Source organism: Macrobrachium nipponense, chromosome 30 (genome assembly GCF_015104395.2).
Source record: "Macrobrachium nipponense isolate FS-2020 chromosome 30, ASM1510439v2, whole genome shotgun sequence".
Lineage (NCBI taxonomy): Eukaryota > Metazoa > Arthropoda > Malacostraca > Decapoda > Palaemonidae > Macrobrachium > Macrobrachium nipponense.
In genome coordinates this window covers 10,482,538-10,501,308 of record NC_087218.1, presented here as the reverse complement: position 1 = coordinate 10,501,308, position 18,771 = coordinate 10,482,538, and the positions used below count along the sequence as shown (strand labels likewise).

Here is an 18,771-nt window from a genome sequence, read left to right as displayed (position 1 = left end):
AACAAAGCCTGGGCAACGTTGCAATATGTATTGTTCTTCACCATAAAGGGCAAAAAGCACCAAATGAGAAACTGCCAATGCATCAGAAGCCTAAGAAACACATCCTGTATGAGAGCTCTTGTTACATAGTAACCAATTAGAAAGACATATTAATCGACAGAAATTAATATACGTAATAGAAGGCATTTTTGAGACTCACAAATGGGCTTTTTGAAAGCAAATGTATTCATGAAACAAATTCAGTTGTGCTCTAAGGAGAGAAGAGGCTAAAAACTTTGAGAAGTAATAATTTTCAGTGATGTGTAAGTAATGGAATGGTTTTAGTTGCCTTTAACCGCAGTTGCTTTGTGACCTAAGATTTCATGTCGTAATAATTGACTTTCATAGTGTCTCTGTAAGGAAGAGGTACTGCATGAATTTATTCTTTCATTCCAATTAAACTCAGTGCTCCCACCAAAAAGAGACAGAGCATCTTCATCTCAAATAAAATGATTTAGAGAAAAAGATATAAAGATGAGAACTTGAAAGAGAAAAACAGAGAAAGAGAGCAACCATCCCCCTCTCAAGGGATTTAACTCTGGCAAAAACACAGGTGTTTTCTGTTTATTCAGTAAATGGACAGACAGCATTATATCACATCTTGTTATTGTTACTTTAACTGTACTGTGAAACTTTTAAAATTAAGCTCTTGTTCATACTTTTTCAATGAGCATCACTAAGTTATCACTAACTTTATAGATTAAAGATTTTAAGACTTGCCTGGTAACATTGCATTAAAAACCTGAACTATGAATAGATCTAACCTAATACAATCTCCACAGAATCGAAATGACTTCATCCCAAGACCATATATTGGTGGACCAAATCAACAACAGGGAGCAGCACCCAACAGCCAAGGAGGCATCACAGGATTCCTCTCCTCTCTGTCAGACAGAATATCTGGTGTCTTTAGTATATTTGGTTGACATTTCTAAGGGCCCTTATACTCAAATCTGTGAAATTTATTTATAAGCTAATTCACTTATGTAAACCAGCTCTTCAGAGTATTTGAAAAATAGTCCAGTAGTCATAGAACAGTCATGTGAAACAAAAGCAGAAGAACCCCTTTGCACAAAATCTTTTTAGGATTGTATAGTATAATTCAGTACTGTAAAATAAGTTACTTAGATAACTAACTTCCCAACTGGGAAAAACTATGCCGTGATGTTAGTAGGTACAGTACAGTATAAAGTAGAAATTTGTGGCATTAGGCTGGGATTTTATGTAGGTATCCGAGATGTTAAGATTTTATGAGTAAAATCGTATCTGAGAAGCCTTCATATATGTAGTTACCTGATAGAATAAATACAGGTATGTTTGAGAGTTTTGTTATTTATTTTAATATTAAGCTTAACAATTTTTCATGAACTTAGTTGGAGTATAGTAGTAAGAATGAATTCTTGAGACAATTGTATGCACAGTTTTACCACAGCTGGATAAGTAAGAGTTGTTTTTATCATGAACTTACCTCATGAAACCACTCCAACCTTGTTATGGAAATATTCTTACTTGTCCATGATACTACTCATGGTTTCCCAATACCTTGTCTGCTATGCACACATTGTTAGAGTCTTAAATATTACTAGGTTTAGAATAGAACAAAAATAGGCTGGGAACACTAGAACTTCAATGCATGTAATGGAACTAGCATTTAGCAGGGAAAATGTTGAGGTTGGATTGAATCAGGATTGAAATAATGCAGAAATTAATTTTGATGGATTTAGGTTTAAATAAATAGGAGAACAGCTTGTAACGAGGTATATATATATGAAAAACTGAATTTTCAAAAATGAAAGTGTTGCTAACACCGGGTGTGAAAAGGTTTGAATATCATACAGTGAGTAACTTGTTAAAGATCTTGGTATCTTAGAGGTAGCAAGTTCAGCTATAGTCCTGGCAAATTAGATGAAAAAAGGTCAAATAAGGGGAACTTTTTTTTTATATGTATATATATATTTAGCAGAAATACACTACAAGGGTCATAACACAAAGATCTCGAGTTCCCCTCCATAAGGTGGGTGAATCCTCTTTTTGGGAGGGGAGAAAACCCCATTTGAATAGTAGCCTTCCACATATTTACCAATTTTTCTCTAAAACGGTGCGCCATACAGGTAAAGGGTACAGGGACCAGAAAAATAAAGTTAAATTTGGCACAAGTTCACCTCTGTCTTTTTGCTCTAAATGTTATACGTAGTTTCAAAGTTAAAATACAGTACTACTATAGATCACATTTCAGAGTGAAGACTCCTCTTTAACCTGGTATCTTGTCGTATATATTAAATCTTTTGTTCAGAAACAAATCGTAAAGTAGAAGACCCATTTTACCACACCAGGGCTTTTATGAACGTTGAATGGTAAAGTACCTATCCCCCGTAAATTTTTTTGAACTCGCTGTGTGGCATGTTGCAAGGAAGAAAATCCATATCTTGGAGATAGAGCTGGCAAGATTTAACATCACATAGATGGCCAGTGGCATAGAAAATGAACAACATAATTCTTATGCAGTCTATATGAAGCTTCCAGTTTCCCATGCACTCTGCCTCAAAGAAATGTGCAAAGTATAACTTTATTTCGAAGTTTTTCCCTTGTAAACCTTATGTGAAATAAATAGAAATGCATTTCTAGGAATTTACAATTTCTTTGTTTCTCTTGCATTATTAATTTAATATTGAGAGGAAAACAAAGAAACCTAATGAAAGAGCAATCTTGATTCAACAATCTCATCTGCATAGCATTTTTACAAAAAGAGTGGTTTAAGGGTAATTGAATGGGATGGGAGGGCAAAATGCACATTTTTACATTTTGGCAAACATGTGTCCTCTACTTTTGGGCTTGTGTCGAAACTATATTTAGAGCAAAAAAACACAGATGAACTAGTGCAATATTCAATACATTTCCTTGTCCCTGTACCCTTTATCCGTATAGTGCATCCCGTTTTGGAGAAAATCTGTAAACATGCAGAAAGCTACCTTCCAAAGGGGTTTTCCCTTACAGAGGGGAACTCTTCGATATTTGTTTTCTGACTCTTGAGGAGTCTTTCTGCCAGATATAAAAAGCATTAAGTTTTTTCCCTAAAAATGCTAATTTGCCTGGACTACTACTGCATGCACACTTGGTAATAAAATTAACAGTTTTAGCTTTGTCAGCCAGTCACACAACTATATGACTCCCACTAGTCCATTCTTATTACCAAGGTCCTGGCACACCATTATGTTGACTACCTTAACCACAAACTATGCCTGCCTTCCATTGATAAATTTCTGTAGCATTAGAAATGGCATTCCACGCCCTTAGAAACACGTGTTCCAAGGTGCATTAGCGTTTGCACTGATGACTGACAAGTTCCATCAAGATTCATTCACTCGCAGCAATAATGTAATAGGAAAAGGTGTCATTCAGATTTGTTAGTGACAAACTTTTATATGTGAAAATCCATATGGGATGAAAATATGCAATTATTTTACCTTTGGGAAACATGTATGATATTGTTTAATATTTCCAAGTCTGTAAAAAGTGAGCTATTGATTAATATTTAAGACAATAAAGAATATTTTCCATTTAAAATAATGAGAAAAGCTCATTATCCTGACTATGAAAATAAGAATTTGCAGTTTTTTAGTCTGCAGAAGTGGACTATGTTAATTATATTCCTTGTTCCCTTGAGATACATTGTTGGATTTAATTCAGATGTTAAATAAGCAGTGCCATGAAATACTTGAAAAATTAAATATATTAACGTAGTGGGCTGGGCTGGAATAGCAAGTTTAAATGTATATTTGATTATATGATTATATAACTTTTAACCCTAAATAGGATCCAATATACTTCAAGAGCTTGACTAAGTAGATATTGGACAGCCTTCAAAGGTTCAGTAATAACGCATACAAGTATGCACCTTAAAAAGTAGTTAGAGCTATGAGTCATCCCTTATTATTTGTGATCTTCGTCTGCAAACATTGATTCTAATAACTTGATGCCATATTTCCCAGCATAAATGTGTTACAAAAACAGAATCCTATGCTGTCAAGTTAAAAAATATATATACAATTACGTATAGTATATTATGCTTCATGTTTTAAATTACTTCCATAAAATAAAATCTCGCCTAAATACACATAACAAGGGATTGCAAGAATGTGTAAGTTAATGTTGACGTACCATTAGATTATATAGATGATTATAAAGTACCTGCAATTTGAGACATTTACTTCTTACATTCCCTTTAAAGTATTTATGATTTTGTAAAATCAATAAATATATAATTATAAAATGTTTTATAAGCCTGCAATCATTCAAATTCTCAACTAATGTCTACTTGAATTAACTTCACAAAAATATTCAATACATTAAGGCATACTTTACCTCCTATATACAGTATATGTACACAGAAACATTTGGCACTAAATACAACAGCTCCTATTTAACTTCTTGATCCACCTTTCATTCTCCTTTCCTTTATCTATAATGCTTACTTCTTTTCCTTTCTTTCCTGGATAATGCTAAGAGTAAATAAGACATTTTTTAAGAAACCTATAAATATTTTATTTTTATTATAAATCTTATTTACACTAAAATAATTGCATTGATAAGTTGCATTTACAAGGATCCATATTTTAATGGTGGTAAAGGGAGAATGGCATATGAAAATAGATTCCACATAGATGTAGGACTTCCATAATCTAAATTTAGGGGACTAATTTGATGCATACAATATTCTGGAGGAGGTACTTGCAACTTCTCTCACCTACATAAAGCAGGCTTCGGCTGTAAATACATACCAAATAAAATCCATAGAAAAATTACTGACAATGTTAAAGGACCTGATATTCTTTAATAAGATTTCCAGCAATTACTAGACGTTGTATTTCTGATGTCCCCTCATATATTTCTGTAATTCGTGCATCTCTGTAGTATCGCTCAGCTGGCATGTCGCTTACATAGCCCATGCCTCCCAAAATCTGGATGCACTGATGGGCACAAAAGGTAGCTGCTTCTGAAGCTGCAAGTTTTGCCATGGCAGCATGCTGTGAAAACAAAGAAAACTTTAGAGCAACAAGCAAAAATTATAATTTTTTCATAGTAAAACAGATTTACATTTATTTTATCCTTCTTTTTGTGGCCTAGACCAGTTTAATGACAAAGAGTGGACACAAGAGCAGTTGTAAACAGTTTTATAACACATTCAATGCATTTGCCTTACAAAAATACAACCATTTTTATGTTATTGACTAACTACTGTAATGCAAAGATTGTACAGCAGGACAAGAGACTAAAGTCCACGCATTTTTCCCTTCACCCCACACAGTCTCAAGAATAGTCATTCCATGATATTCAATATAAAAGAAGCATAAAGTACTCAACGAGATCAATGACAAATAATCTGGCTCCAAAGCAGCCTCTAATAATCTAACTTGCATCAAAGTAGCCCAATGAAACATGAAAGGAGAATTTTTAAACAAGGATATGGGTGGTCCATGAGAAACATGAAGTTTGATAAACAATTCCATAAGTTTTATACTATATAATAATACCAGACCACCTTTTTTATCTACTCATTATCCTTAGAATTAATCTGATTAATAGAAATTATTTCAAACCAGTACTTGTACAGTAATATTCTTGTATAAATGTATGAGAAAAACTTATTTTATTACATTTGAGAAAATCGGAATTCTCTTTATAGTATAGTAAAACCCCATTAGTTCTGATGAGACTAGAAGTATTTAATAAAAATTGTGAAATGGAACAAATGTACAAATCCTTAAAATTAACTTTTCATATCTTTAAAAGTTGATTCTAAGACTCATTTCTATTGTGTTTATTTTTTCTAAAAAAAAAGTACAGTAATAAGGGTTTTTCAACATATTTCTACCTAGATTGAGACTTATGTGGCTACCCACCAACTTGAATAAAAAGCAGGAAAGTTAACCACCAGTACCCATCCATTTACCACAGGACCTTGTAAATCACTGGAAAATAGTTTAGCATTTTTTAATGTAGTCAAAGCTACGCAAGGGTTATTAGCCATTTTTTAATGTAGTCTTTAAAGTAGTCAAAGCTGTGCAAGAGTTATTAGCCATTTTTCAATGTAGTCAAAGCTGCACAAGGGTTACCTGGCAAAGATCAAGCAAGATTGGGTGAGGTGGCAAAAAGAGCATGCACAAGGTAAGAAAACCTAGATGATTTAGTTTAGAGCAACTACCAAGAGCAGAAATATAAGTGGTTCTAGGTAGTTGGTCTCTGAAGCCCAATGGCAAGGTGCTATGAGTATGGGGAGGTGATAGAGAGAAAAAAAAAATAGGTAAGTAGAAAATGGGCAATACAAAATAAGTAAAAAAATAAGCAATACAAACAAATAGTACAAACTACTTGATAAAACAATTTCTTAAAACAAATATAATTTTTCCATACAAATCCATTGCATACAATAGACACTTCTTCAGTTACATGTTTTCATATACAAATTCTCCAAGGGAAGAATAGAAGAGGAGCAGCATTAATTTACAGATAAGTAGTGTACAGACACATTGAAGATCATTAACTCTCAGCTGTTTGTGCAATCTTTATTTAATCTAACTTCTGGCCATAGCTTTAACCAACCCTGAATGGAACTCTACCTAGCAAAAAACCTATTGTGAGGATTCCTCGCACCACTAGTCACTGAACATAAAATAACTTGCCATGATATCCAATAGTAAAAGAAAAATTGCAAATAATCATGCAAAGAATGCAAGTTTGGAGTACATATGGGCACTATAGCAAAAAAAATGGCAACCAAAATATTAATACTAAATCATAAGTGACAAACAAATGGAATACATTCCAAGTACATAACTTTTGGACAAATAAAAACATTTTAAGAGATATGACAACCATTCCTTTCAACACTAATAAAAGCATATACATACTAGTATTAGCATGCCCTACAATAACAGAAAATCACTCATTGTCTAGCAAAAATGCTAATTAAGTAACTGCTTTGGCCTTTGAAATAATAAAATGCCACTCAAAAGCCGTCCCCCTGACAGAGAATATGGCAAAGGGGGAACATGAACTTAATACACAAACTAATGGGGATGCATTCTAAACACAAATTTTGGACAAATAAAAAAATTATTCAAGACACGAGTTCTTTTTACCTTGATAAAAGCATATGTCAGCACACCCTACAACCGCTGTGAAAATCACTTATGTAGAATGTTCCACATCTCAATAGTCTAGTGAAAATGTTGATTAACTGTTAAGGCCATTAAAATATAATGTCAATCTAAGTCGTCCTCTTGACAATTATATAGAACTATGAAATTAAAATAACATAATCCATAAAGATACTAGGACTATTGCCAAGTAATGGAGCAGCTGAACTCTAGGTATGAAATCTGTGACATCTGAATAAAAAAAATATCAAAGAAATCTTTGCTATTGAACTAGAACTATCACCATGAAAAAAACATAAATTTCAGGAAAAATAGGAAAATTACCACATGACCTTCCCTAAGAATAATGGTACTTGCATACTTTTGAATGCAAAGACTGGATTGGAATTCAAAGCATATGACCTGCTGTCACTGATAAGCACACACACACCACCCTTATCTAAAATAAGAAATGATAGTGGAGAACTCAAAGAAAAGAAAAAAAATTAAATCTAGCTGTTACTACTGTCTGAGCAGCCAAGGAATAGGTAATGTGTGAACTGTACAATGGGGAGACAGAGAATAAACAGACTTGTTAGCTAAGACAAGATGGATCTCACTAGCATGAACACTACTCATCCACAAAATACTGTAACATTTCCTCCGCTTACTGCACCTCTTCCTTTTCCTTCTGAGAATTTCTGTCTAGGAACACAATGTCAAAATAGCCACTATTTGTATCTAAAAGTCACATTTTCTAATAAAGTCTTTGTACATTTGAAATAACTACAGCAGAAACTTTCTCACTGTACAATTACCAGGATTACTGAGCTGCACAATTACTTTTAAGCCTACCTGCACTTTAATACCTTATACTACATTTACATATTATACCACCAATTAAGCATACAATCAATGTTCTTGTGCATCTAACTGGAAGTGCATCAGTTCTATTTCCACTAAAAATCCTCCTCACTGCGCGCACCAAAGTTCTCTAATGTACTCCCAGATGGTGGTTCAGATGACAAACAGATGTCACTGAGCTTTACATAGTTTGGAGGGTCTAAATATGGCTGCCTATGTCAGCCCTGTTGCTATGCTTTGCAAAGAATCTGCGGTGCTTGAGATGAGTTTTGTATCTTTTTTTCTGAGTGTGTATGGCATATAAATTCTTAGAATAACTTCACTTACATTTTGTAGGAAGGTATCATGCCTTATTGTTCATTTCACGTGAAATTGATATTTATAATCATAGTACATACCTATATTCAACTAAACTGTAATATATTTTACAGTGATGCACATCTCTGAAAATATGGGCCCAACAGTATATTCCACAAGCATATTTACTTCACTATTATAAATACACAAGTGTCCAGATAAATAAAAAAAACTATAAAAAAGTAATATTAAATAAAAGTAATATAAAATAAAAGAAATATGACTCCATTAAGGGCACTTCAAAATTTAGGATGCTAAAGATTAGCTGTACCAAGTTTACTATACTGTTCTTATTACAAAACTGGACAATAACTTTACCTTACTAAATGGTTTACCCTCATCCTTCAATGCTGCTGCCTTGTGTGTTAGAAGACGAGCAGATTCAGTACGCAATTCCATGTCAGCAAGCTTTTGCTGTAAAACATAAAGACATTAAGATATCAAGCAAATTGAGCACACCAGTTAAAACTAAAATATATATGAATATACTGTGTAAGGAAGTGATAGGACAAACTTTTATAAAGTTAAAAATGTGAAACTTACAGTACTGAACAAAAACTATTTAGTCAAATGGCTTACTCAGTATGTAAAAAGAATGGTTCAATCTTATCAAATTGGCATGAGTGCAAATTAGCCCTTCAAAATTGAGGAATTGCCACTTATAGTACAACACCAGTCATCTGGCCCACATGAAACCTCAGCCTGGCTGCATGTTGTTTTTAAGGGAAAACATAAGGTACCTGGGGTACTTTGCTTGTTCAAAATTGTTGTACTTCAAGAAATCAAGCATACAGTATATATACAAAAAGATGTCTTGTGAGACAGACAGGCACTACATCCTCCCTTGAAGTCAAGATCCCAACTAACTCTCTCATGAGCCACCCAGTGGATTTTAGCCCGTCTAAAAGTTGCCATTAGCGAATTTATGGGCTATAGAAGTAATGGCACCTCTTTCCTGCCTGATTCCCCCAAATCGATGGTGTGTAATATTGTTACTCGCCATGAGTCAGTCTCTCCACCACCAAAAACCTCTTATTGCTACTCATGGGAACAAGTCCGTCCAATAAGGGTTAATATATTGTTATCATAATGGCAGTAGCAGCTTTCCAACCATTTGTATATGAACTTCAGTCATGTATTCTGTACCATTTTATATGTATATTTCTATCTTTTAACAAACACAAATGTTTATACTACTTAATCCCTGCTCCTACCTGTCTGACATCAGGCGCTACATTTCTGCTCGCATGTGTGTATGTTCTGTGAATAAATTAGTATGCTGTGAACCCCAACCCTTACTTGCACCCTCGGTTACAGGCCAAACAGTCTGCAATTGATTTCCATTCTAGTTACATTCCTATTCTTTTGCCTTACTTCATACATATGCTGACACTGATACAGCACCTTTCATTTTTCATTACATTTTGGACAGATGACTATGGTAGGCAGTTTTTCTAGGAGAAAGGCACTCCAAAAACAAAGCAATGCTCCCTAGTTTTGGACAATGCCACAGACACTGTACCATGGCTTTGCAGTGTCTTGGATTAGAATTCTCTTGCTTGAGGGTCCTCAATGATATGTTGAGAATGCTTAAAAGAAGGGCAAATGATGCCCAGTGTTTTGGCCAGTGGTTCCCCAATTCTTATCTTTTCTAAATATCCCTCTTGTCTATTCTTCCTTCCAGTTGAGTGGCTACTTTGGAGGGTACTTTGTATTGCATGGAGTGGTGTCTCCACCATACTCTGATCATCACTTAACCCTCTTACGCCGATTGGACGTATTAAACGTAGAGTCAAAATGTCTCCCGTATGCCGATTGGACGTATTATACGTCGACTCAAAAGTTTTTTTTAAATTCGCGGAAAAATACTTATAGGCCTACCACCCAAAAACTTTTGAATCATGCGGCCTTGGGGGGTATGCTGGGGAGTTCAACGGATCAAGGCGTTGTTGTTTTGTTTACAAATCGTTTACGCAGGCGTGCAAGCGCGAATTTCTTTCTTATCGCACTAAAAAGTATCAGTGACACATCTCAAAAATTATTTCGTCACTTTGACATAATTTTTGCACCGTTTTAAATTATCCGTTACATGGAGTATTACATATGAAAATGTGTGCAATTTCATGTAGAATACAACAAAAAAATACTCATGATTGTAGCTTTTATCAGTTTTGAAATATTTTCATATAAATAACGATAAGTACCAAAATTTCAACCTTCGGCAACTTAAAATTTCAACCTTCGGTCAACTTTGACTCTACCGAAATGGTCGAAAAACGCAATTGTAAGCTAAAACTCTTACATTCTAGTAATATTCAAGCATTTGCCTTCAGTTTGCAACAAATTGGAAGTCTCTAGCACAATATTTCAATTTATGGTGAATTTATGAAAAAACTTTTTCCTTACGTCCGCGCGGTAATTCTTTCGATAAATTTTTTCGTGCAATTATCCTAATGTTTGCACCATTTTAAATTTGCCGTTACATAAAGTTTTATATATGGAAATGTGCACAATTTCATGCACAATACAACTAATAACAACCAATGGTTGTAGCTTTTATCAGTTTTGAAATATTTTCATATAAATAACGATAAGTGCCAAAATTTCAACCTTTGGTCAACTTTGACTCTGCCGAAATGGTCGAAAAACGCAATTGTAAGCTAAAACTCTTATATTCTAGTAATATTCAATCATTTACCTTCATTTTGCAACGAATTGGAAGTCTCTAGCACAATAATTATTTGATTTATGGTGAATTTATAAAAAAAAAAATAACATTTTCCTTACGTCCGCGCGGTAACTCTTCCGAAAAAATCAGAAATTTTTTCGTGCGATTATCGTAATGTTTGCACTATTTAAAATTAGCCGTTACATAAAGTTTTATATATGAAAATGTGTGCAATTTTATGTAGAATACAACAACAAATGATTGAAGGTTGTAGCTTTTCTCTTTTTTGAAATATTTGCATATAAATCACGATAACAGAAAAAAACCACGTTCGGTCACTTTGACTCTAACCGAAATAGTCGAAAAACGCAATTGTAAGCTAAAACTCTTACAATCTAGTAATATACAGTCACTTATCTTAATTTTGAAACAAATTCGAAGTGTCTAGCACAATATTTAGATTTATGGTGAATTTAAAAAAAAAAACTTTCTTTCCCTCCACGCGCCAATTTGCGGCCGCAAATCTCCGAAATGCGTACGTCGCATTCTCCTAATATTTGCTCCTTTTCATATTAGGCTTTTTATAGTTTCATATATGAAAAATGTGCGCAAATTCATGAAAAACACAAAAAAAAATATTTGAAGGTTGTAGCTCTTCTCATTTTTGCAATATTTGCATATAAAAAAAAAATATATATAAAAATTTTTGACATTCGGTCATTTTAACTTGTCCGAAATGGTCGAAAACTGCAATTCTAAGCTAAAACTCTTACAGTATCGTAATATTCAATCACTTGTCTTCATTTTGAAACAAATTGGAAGTCTCTAGAACGATATTTAGATTTATTGTGAAGTTTTGAAAAAAAAAATTTATTTACGTCCGCACGTTACGAATTCATGCATCATTTTGTGATAATATTTTCTCTGTGTTGCTTTGATCGTTTTACAATGTTTTATATATCAAATTGATCGCAATTTAGTGTACAATACAACGAAAAAAAGTAACTCGTTAGCTTTAAAAAACCGTTTTTTTTCCGCAACAGCTTTATTTGAATACAATTATGTATGAATTTTGTTTTCTTACTACCATATATCGCATTTCTTTATATATGATAATGATATTTTTTTTTTCATTTCTGATGGTTGCTTACTAAACTTCAGGCAATGACAAAAATAAACTTCAGGCAATGACAAAAAAAAAAGGAGCCAAAAATGAACTCTTAATCTTGAAAACTAAGCGCGCTGTGATTTTTTGAAAAATTTATTTTTCCGCTTCCGCGCTCACTTCTCTTAAATTTTTCCCGCCTCGCTCCTCAAACCCGCCTCGGCATCGAGAGACGTTTTGGTTTTTAGAGCTTAGGCATAAGAGGGTTAAATACACAAATGTTTTCAGAGAATCTGACACTACCTTCTTACTGTCATCGCTACAATTCCAAATCAGCAGTTGTTTCAATTCTGGAAAGGCTAATCTTATGCTTGATGACAGTTTAAGGTTTGACCACCTCCATAGAACTTTAAGTACCATTCTATATACCTACGATTCTGTCTTGACACAAGTTTTTTCGAGAAGATTACTGACTTGCAAACTAATCATTACAAATATTAACCATTAGCATTGTATATAGTAGCATAACAATAGAGTATCAAACAATTTTCAGCTCTCAAAAACCTTTCTTGACTTACCTGAATACTTTGCATCTTCAGAATTGGGGCATTGAAAGCCATTCTCTTGCTGGCATAATCAATTGCACAATCAATTGCTGCTTGAGCTATTCCAAGAGCTTGACCAGCAATTCCAATTCGTCCTCCATCTATATGATGAAATGTATTGATAAATATTGATAAAATTTACAAAATTCTCCTTAATAATTAAAGTAATTTATCCAAAATTGCATTTGCATTCTTAAATCTCACAGATATGGCTTGAAAAGTTTGCTCTCAATAAACACATTAGACCTTATTCAATAAACCACAACTTGAAAATTCAATTAGATAAAATCAATATATTGATACAGTCTTTAAAAGCCTTGTTTCCAACTTGATATTCATTGTGTTGAAATTAGACATACACACAGATCAGGTTTAACTGCAAGATGTTACGCATTCTGAGATTAAGTCATGTGGGTGATGTATTTATCAATTATCCATGGGTCAGACTAGTATGTCTCTTTGGTAGATGAGATAAAACTATTTCAGTAAGATCTGTTTGAAATGAGCACCACAACTCAAGAGTGGATCCAATCTGCATTTGATTTGTTGCTGTCAGATTTATCACTCCACACGTCCTGCCCAAATTAAAGATGATGGTTTTTGGAGACAGTAAAATAATACTGACAGGAATAGTTTCTGATTTTCTGGTATCAAAAAACAAATGACTGCCTTGAAAACTTACCCTGCATCCTATAGGTCAAAAGCTATGTTTTCAAAAGCCAATCATAACCTCAGAGGAAGGCAATCTGTATTATACATCAAAGTAATCTGAACTGTACATGACCTCGAAAGAAAGTTCATTATAGAAATTGTATGTTGTAAAAAAATTAATAAAACAAGAGTATCGTTAAATGATAAAAAGCAGTATAAATGACCACAACAATTCAGTAACCTTTCAAGCAGGCTGCAGTAAATAAGTCAACAGAAAATTATTAGTATTACTGTACGTACCAGTATTTTCATTCCCTTTACACCACCTCAACTTTCAAGGACCATTACAAGGGGACAAAAGAAGTACACTCCTAACACATGTATAAATGAAAATACATTCAGTTTACACAAAACTTGTTCCTACAGAATCTAAAAAAATTATCACTGTAGATGACACAATGCAAAACAAAAGTCAAAAAAACCAATTCACTTTTGTTTGTTTTCATGCTGACTGCTCATAAAGGTGTGAAGATATAAGCTAACTTACATTGTATGGAAGATTCATCATAAATAATTAAAATTTTTTTAATTTTTTCTACAGCTGGCATGATACATGGTAACTTGAACATAACCCTTAATGGATGGATAGCTTCTCAGGAGTATATTAAGCGCCATCGATTTGGAAAGGATTGGGCAGGAAAGAGGTGCCAATACAGTGGGGCCCCCGTATTCGCGTTCTGCGGATTCGCAGATTTTTCTCAGGACCATATCTACCCCTTATTTGCAGTGAATTTGCCTATTCGCGGGATTTTCCAACAATAATAATCACTAATTAGTGTATTTTGATGTTATTTCCATGCCTAAATACATTTTTATGATACAAAAGGATTTACTAATTTTAAAATATCAATATTGATCAATACATGCACTGTATTAGTAAGTTTAATAAGATTTAAATAATATCACATAATAACTAATAATTCTCTCTCCCTCTTACAGGGATGTATGCTTTTTGTATGATAAATGATTTACTAATTTTCAAATAATATTAATGTAAAGAGCAATCACTTCAATAAAGAAAATACTACAGTGAATTAGTAGAAAATACTACTGTGAATTAGTAAGACTTTAGTTTATAAATTTTAAAAATTATGTAAGAATGAAAGAAATCCCAGTCTTCACGCATCTTTCTTTCGAACTCCAGGGCGCTCTCTCTCTCTCTCTCTCTCTCTCTCTCTCTCTCTCTCTCTCTCTCTCTCTCTCTCTCTCTCTCTCTCTCTCTCTCTCTCTCTCTCTCTCTATACTGAATGAGAGATTTTTATGGTACACGTATGTATATGTTTATTATAATTTCCATGATATAATATAATATAATAATATATAATAATAATAATAATAATAATAATAATAATAATAATAACATCTGTAATTACAAAAATCATGTGAAAGTATTTTACAAATACTACAATAATCTCTCTCTCTCTCTCTCCTCTCCTCTCTTCTCTCTCTCTCTCTCTCTCTCTCTCTCTCTCTCTCTTACAGAGATGTATGTTTTTTGGATGATAAATGATTTACTAATTTTCAAATATCAATATTAATGTAAACAGCAATAATATAAATTCATTAAAGAAAATACTAAAGTGAATTAGCAAGGTTTTAGTTTATAAATAAAAAAATTATGTAAGATGAAAGAATATGCATTTTACCCCGCATCTTGTCTTTGAACTCCAGGTAGCCAAGCTGAGATGGCTGGGGTCCAACAACTGTCAAATTTATCAAGTAATGTGTCAGGAGGGGGAGTGTGTGTTGCCCTCCCAGGATCATGTAAATTCTCTCTCTCTCTCTCTTACTGAGATGAGAGAATTTCTATGGTACATGTGTATGTTTATCAATATTTTCGCATAATAATAATAATAGTGATATAACTAATTTTAAAATTTCTATGTGATAGTATTTTAAAGAAGTACAATAATCTATCCATTTCAATCTTTGAAATAAGGATAACCCTTCCCCCCCCCTCTCTCTCTCTCTCTTGCCACACGAGATAGTATCCTAGTGGTAACTCTCGCCCTCTGTTTGGGCTGGAAGTGTATGTATAAGTATATCTTTAAGGACATTACTACATTTTATAGTAAAATAATATATACAGTACTAGTTTACAAATAATATTAGTTTATGAGATTAAACAGTAACAATAACATATTCTCTCTCTCTCTCTCTCTCTCTCACTTATGTATGTTTATTTGTTTTATAGTGTAAATATATGATTTATCTTTTAACTAATTTTCAAATATTAATAAGATTAATTAAAAATAGCGATTCCCAGTCTTTTTATCCACTTGGAGGAAGGTGGGCGGGGGAGTAAATGACAGTTCGATATACAAATTGGCGGAGGGGAAGGAGTCGGAGTCTAGGAGTTATCTCTCTCTCTCGTTCTCTCTCTCTATCCTTCTCTCATCTCTCTCTCTCTCTCTCTCTCTCTCAGAATAATTCATAGTTTCACTCTTGATGGTCAGATATATGATGTTGCCATTTCATTGGTTCTCTTCTCTCTCTCTCTCTCTCTCATCTCTCTCTCTCTCTCTCTCTCTCTCTCTGTTATTTGCTGTAGGTATATATTTTAATGGTAAAATGTTTAAGATGACTTTGAAATTATATTAATAATATAACCTCAAAGATTAATGCAGTAATAGGTTAGTAATTTTAGGTATATTTGAAGTAGGATGTTATTAAAGGTATACATTTGATATCTGAACTTTCAAGACAGGCAGTTATAAGCATTTTTAGTGGTGGTTCTAACTATTCGCCAGTTTTAACTATTCATGGGGGTGTCTGGTACACATCCCCCACGAATACGGGGGGAACACTGCACTTCTATAGCCCATAAATTTGTTGCGTCTGCGTACGTACGGGTTTCCTTTTTATTCTCTTCTCTTTATGATTAGTCAGTCTTTCTTCGGTAGCTTGGTTTCATTTGAGGAGTAAAGTGTTGTATGGGATAACCTTCCTCTATTTGTTTGTGGTTGAGTTTTTCTTTTCTTAGGAACATTGTAGATTCATTTCCTTCATTTTCCCATCTCTCAGGAGTTTTAAAGCTTGAGTACGAGTTAGGACTCTGGGCAAGTTAAACACCACTTAGTTTATCTTACTTATTATTAACAAACTACACAACACTTCACAGGGAACAAAGATTCACTGACACAGCCTCCCCGTATAAGGCTTGGTTCTTCACTGGCTCTCTGAGACCTCAGGTGAAGTCTCAACCTAACTTCTACAGTTAAGCTCCTCCTTAACTTCTACTAAGACACATCCTACTACTTCTTGAGTGGCTTTTCTTACTTCCGTTGCCACCTGTGTGAATTTAATTGGTTGTCCTAATCTACGGTAACCACTCACTGAAGGTGTCAAAGCTCAGATTTTCCACTGGGGCTTGCAACTTTCTGTTTTGGAAAGCTGTTGCCTATGTTCCTACAACACTTCTACCTCCTTCTGACTTTCATCTACCATAACTCTACCCTCACTCTACATATTTCTACCAGTGGATTTTCATATCTAATTGTCCCTACATATTCTTGGACAGACTTCTGTTGTATTCCTAACAAATTCACTAATGGCAACTTTTACACTGGATAAAATCAAGACTCGTTGGCTCATGCAAGCTTAGTACTGATCTTGACTTCGAAGGGGAATGTATTGCCTCTGTCTCATATGACGTCTTTTATAAATTTGCTCATAAATAAACCATAGGGCTGCTGTTGTTTTTAGTTCTTGTCTTTTACGATAGTATGTCAGTTGTAAATGTAATTTGCAAAGAAAAGTGCAAAAAAATATTAAAAAAACATGTACAAATAAAAAAAGTTGCTGAATCTTCGTTCTCTGTAAATTTACATAAATATTTTTCAAGGAATATGCTAAGAATTTGTTACTGATTTTATTTCTTATTTGTTTTGATATTGTGTGAGGTGCAATTATAATTTTCAAAATAAAACAAAAAGAGGCCCCACAAGGGGTTGTAAATAGTCATTTTCAACTTCTTGTGGAAGGTAGGGAACATATTTTTAGAATTTTTTTCTTTCACCATTTGCTTTTCTTCCTCTTTCCATTGATGTGTTTTTTTTCATAATTGGCCGAACTCAAAGTTTACCACCACCTGAGGAGCTGCACATTGATTTTTTTACCCATCCACTAAAGGTTAATATATGACCATTTTTTATAGTTTCATAGATATGGGGAATTTTCCTTAACCACCCTCCAAACTGGAGTATATCATTTGTATCTGGTCAGTACAGTATATACTATTTGTCCCAATAACTGATATTAAATATTACTGTGAAAATGCCATCAAAGCTGACTAAAAGCACCTTTTCCTCAGCAATACCAAAGCATATCTCAGTAACCTTAAAACCTTTATCCAAGTAGTGATGTGACATCAGTCAACATTCAGGCTGCTCCAACTCTTGACAAACATATCTCAAAGCATATGTATAAATCAAAACTTATTCTTACATAATTTTTAACCCAATATCCTTAAACTTGTAGACAAAATAGGCCCAAACCAGTCCAACAAACAATGGAAGATGTTTGTGTTTGTATGAAAGGATCACATTTTGGCAACTGTTTCTGGTAATGAAAGAAAATTAAATATGAAAATGTTCACAAATAAACAATCATAAGCAATAACAAAAGGGGAATTGGCATCTGAAATCCTTTTGAAATTGAAGGAGCAAAAATCAAAATTAGTCACTGAATGGATTTCTTGGGCAGAAATGAAAATTCAACTACAATCTACTGTAAATATGTATTACAAGTCTTAACTTACCCAGAGTCACCATTGCAATCTTGAAGCCCATGCCAGGAGCACCAACCATATTCTCTGCTGGAATCTCACAATCGTCAAATATCAAATTACATGTTGAAGATGCTCTAATTCCCAACTTATCTTCCCTCTTTCCAAGAGATAATCCTGAGAATAAAATATAAATCACTTAATTACAGTAACTATGCAATTAGTGACTTAAATTTATGCAAATTAGTAACAAAGCAATACTTACATAAGGCTGTTGTAGTAACAAGACTTTCAACTACAGATGCTAATACTAAATCCATGCAAAAGTAAATGAGAACTAACGTATGTGTTTGCTGCTAAATAAAACATATGTATAATAAGACATGTTGCCTCCTTTGTATATCATGAGCCCAGCAAGAGTTTTTTTTACAGAGTCCATTTTCATTTCTTTTATACTGTAATTCTTTATTTTTGTTGAATGAGAAATAGCATTACTGTACACATTATCATTATGGTATATAAATCACAATAATACCGGCAGATCTACAGAAGACTTTAGT

The 18,771-nt window shown here is 33.6% G+C and overlaps 2 protein-coding genes across 2 annotated transcripts in view; one reads left to right on the top strand and one right to left on the bottom strand.

The window, feature by feature from the left end:
* The window catches only part of LOC135202272 (carboxypeptidase M-like), a 227,676-nt gene extending 224,070 nt beyond the window's left edge, over positions 1 to 3,606 (top strand). The window contains 1 exon segment of the mRNA XM_064231579.1: positions 822 to 3,606. Within this exon segment, the coding sequence (XP_064087649.1) occupies positions 822 to 965 (144 nt within the window). The 3' untranslated portion in view covers positions 966 to 3,606.
* Positions 3,607 to 4,556: 950 nt separating this feature from the next.
* Positions 4,557 to 18,771, bottom strand: part of LOC135202273 (short-chain specific acyl-CoA dehydrogenase, mitochondrial-like) — a 28,309-nt gene continuing 14,094 nt past the window's right edge. Inside the window, exons 6-9 of the mRNA XM_064231580.1 lie at positions 18,245 to 18,388; positions 12,748 to 12,875; positions 8,715 to 8,810; positions 4,557 to 5,063 (exon numbers count right to left, since the gene is read on the bottom strand). Coding sequence (XP_064087650.1) covers positions 4,851 to 5,063; positions 8,715 to 8,810; positions 12,748 to 12,875; positions 18,245 to 18,388 — 581 coding nt within the window. The 3' untranslated portion in view covers positions 4,557 to 4,850. The remainder of the gene's footprint in view (positions 5,064 to 8,714; positions 8,811 to 12,747; positions 12,876 to 18,244; positions 18,389 to 18,771) is intronic.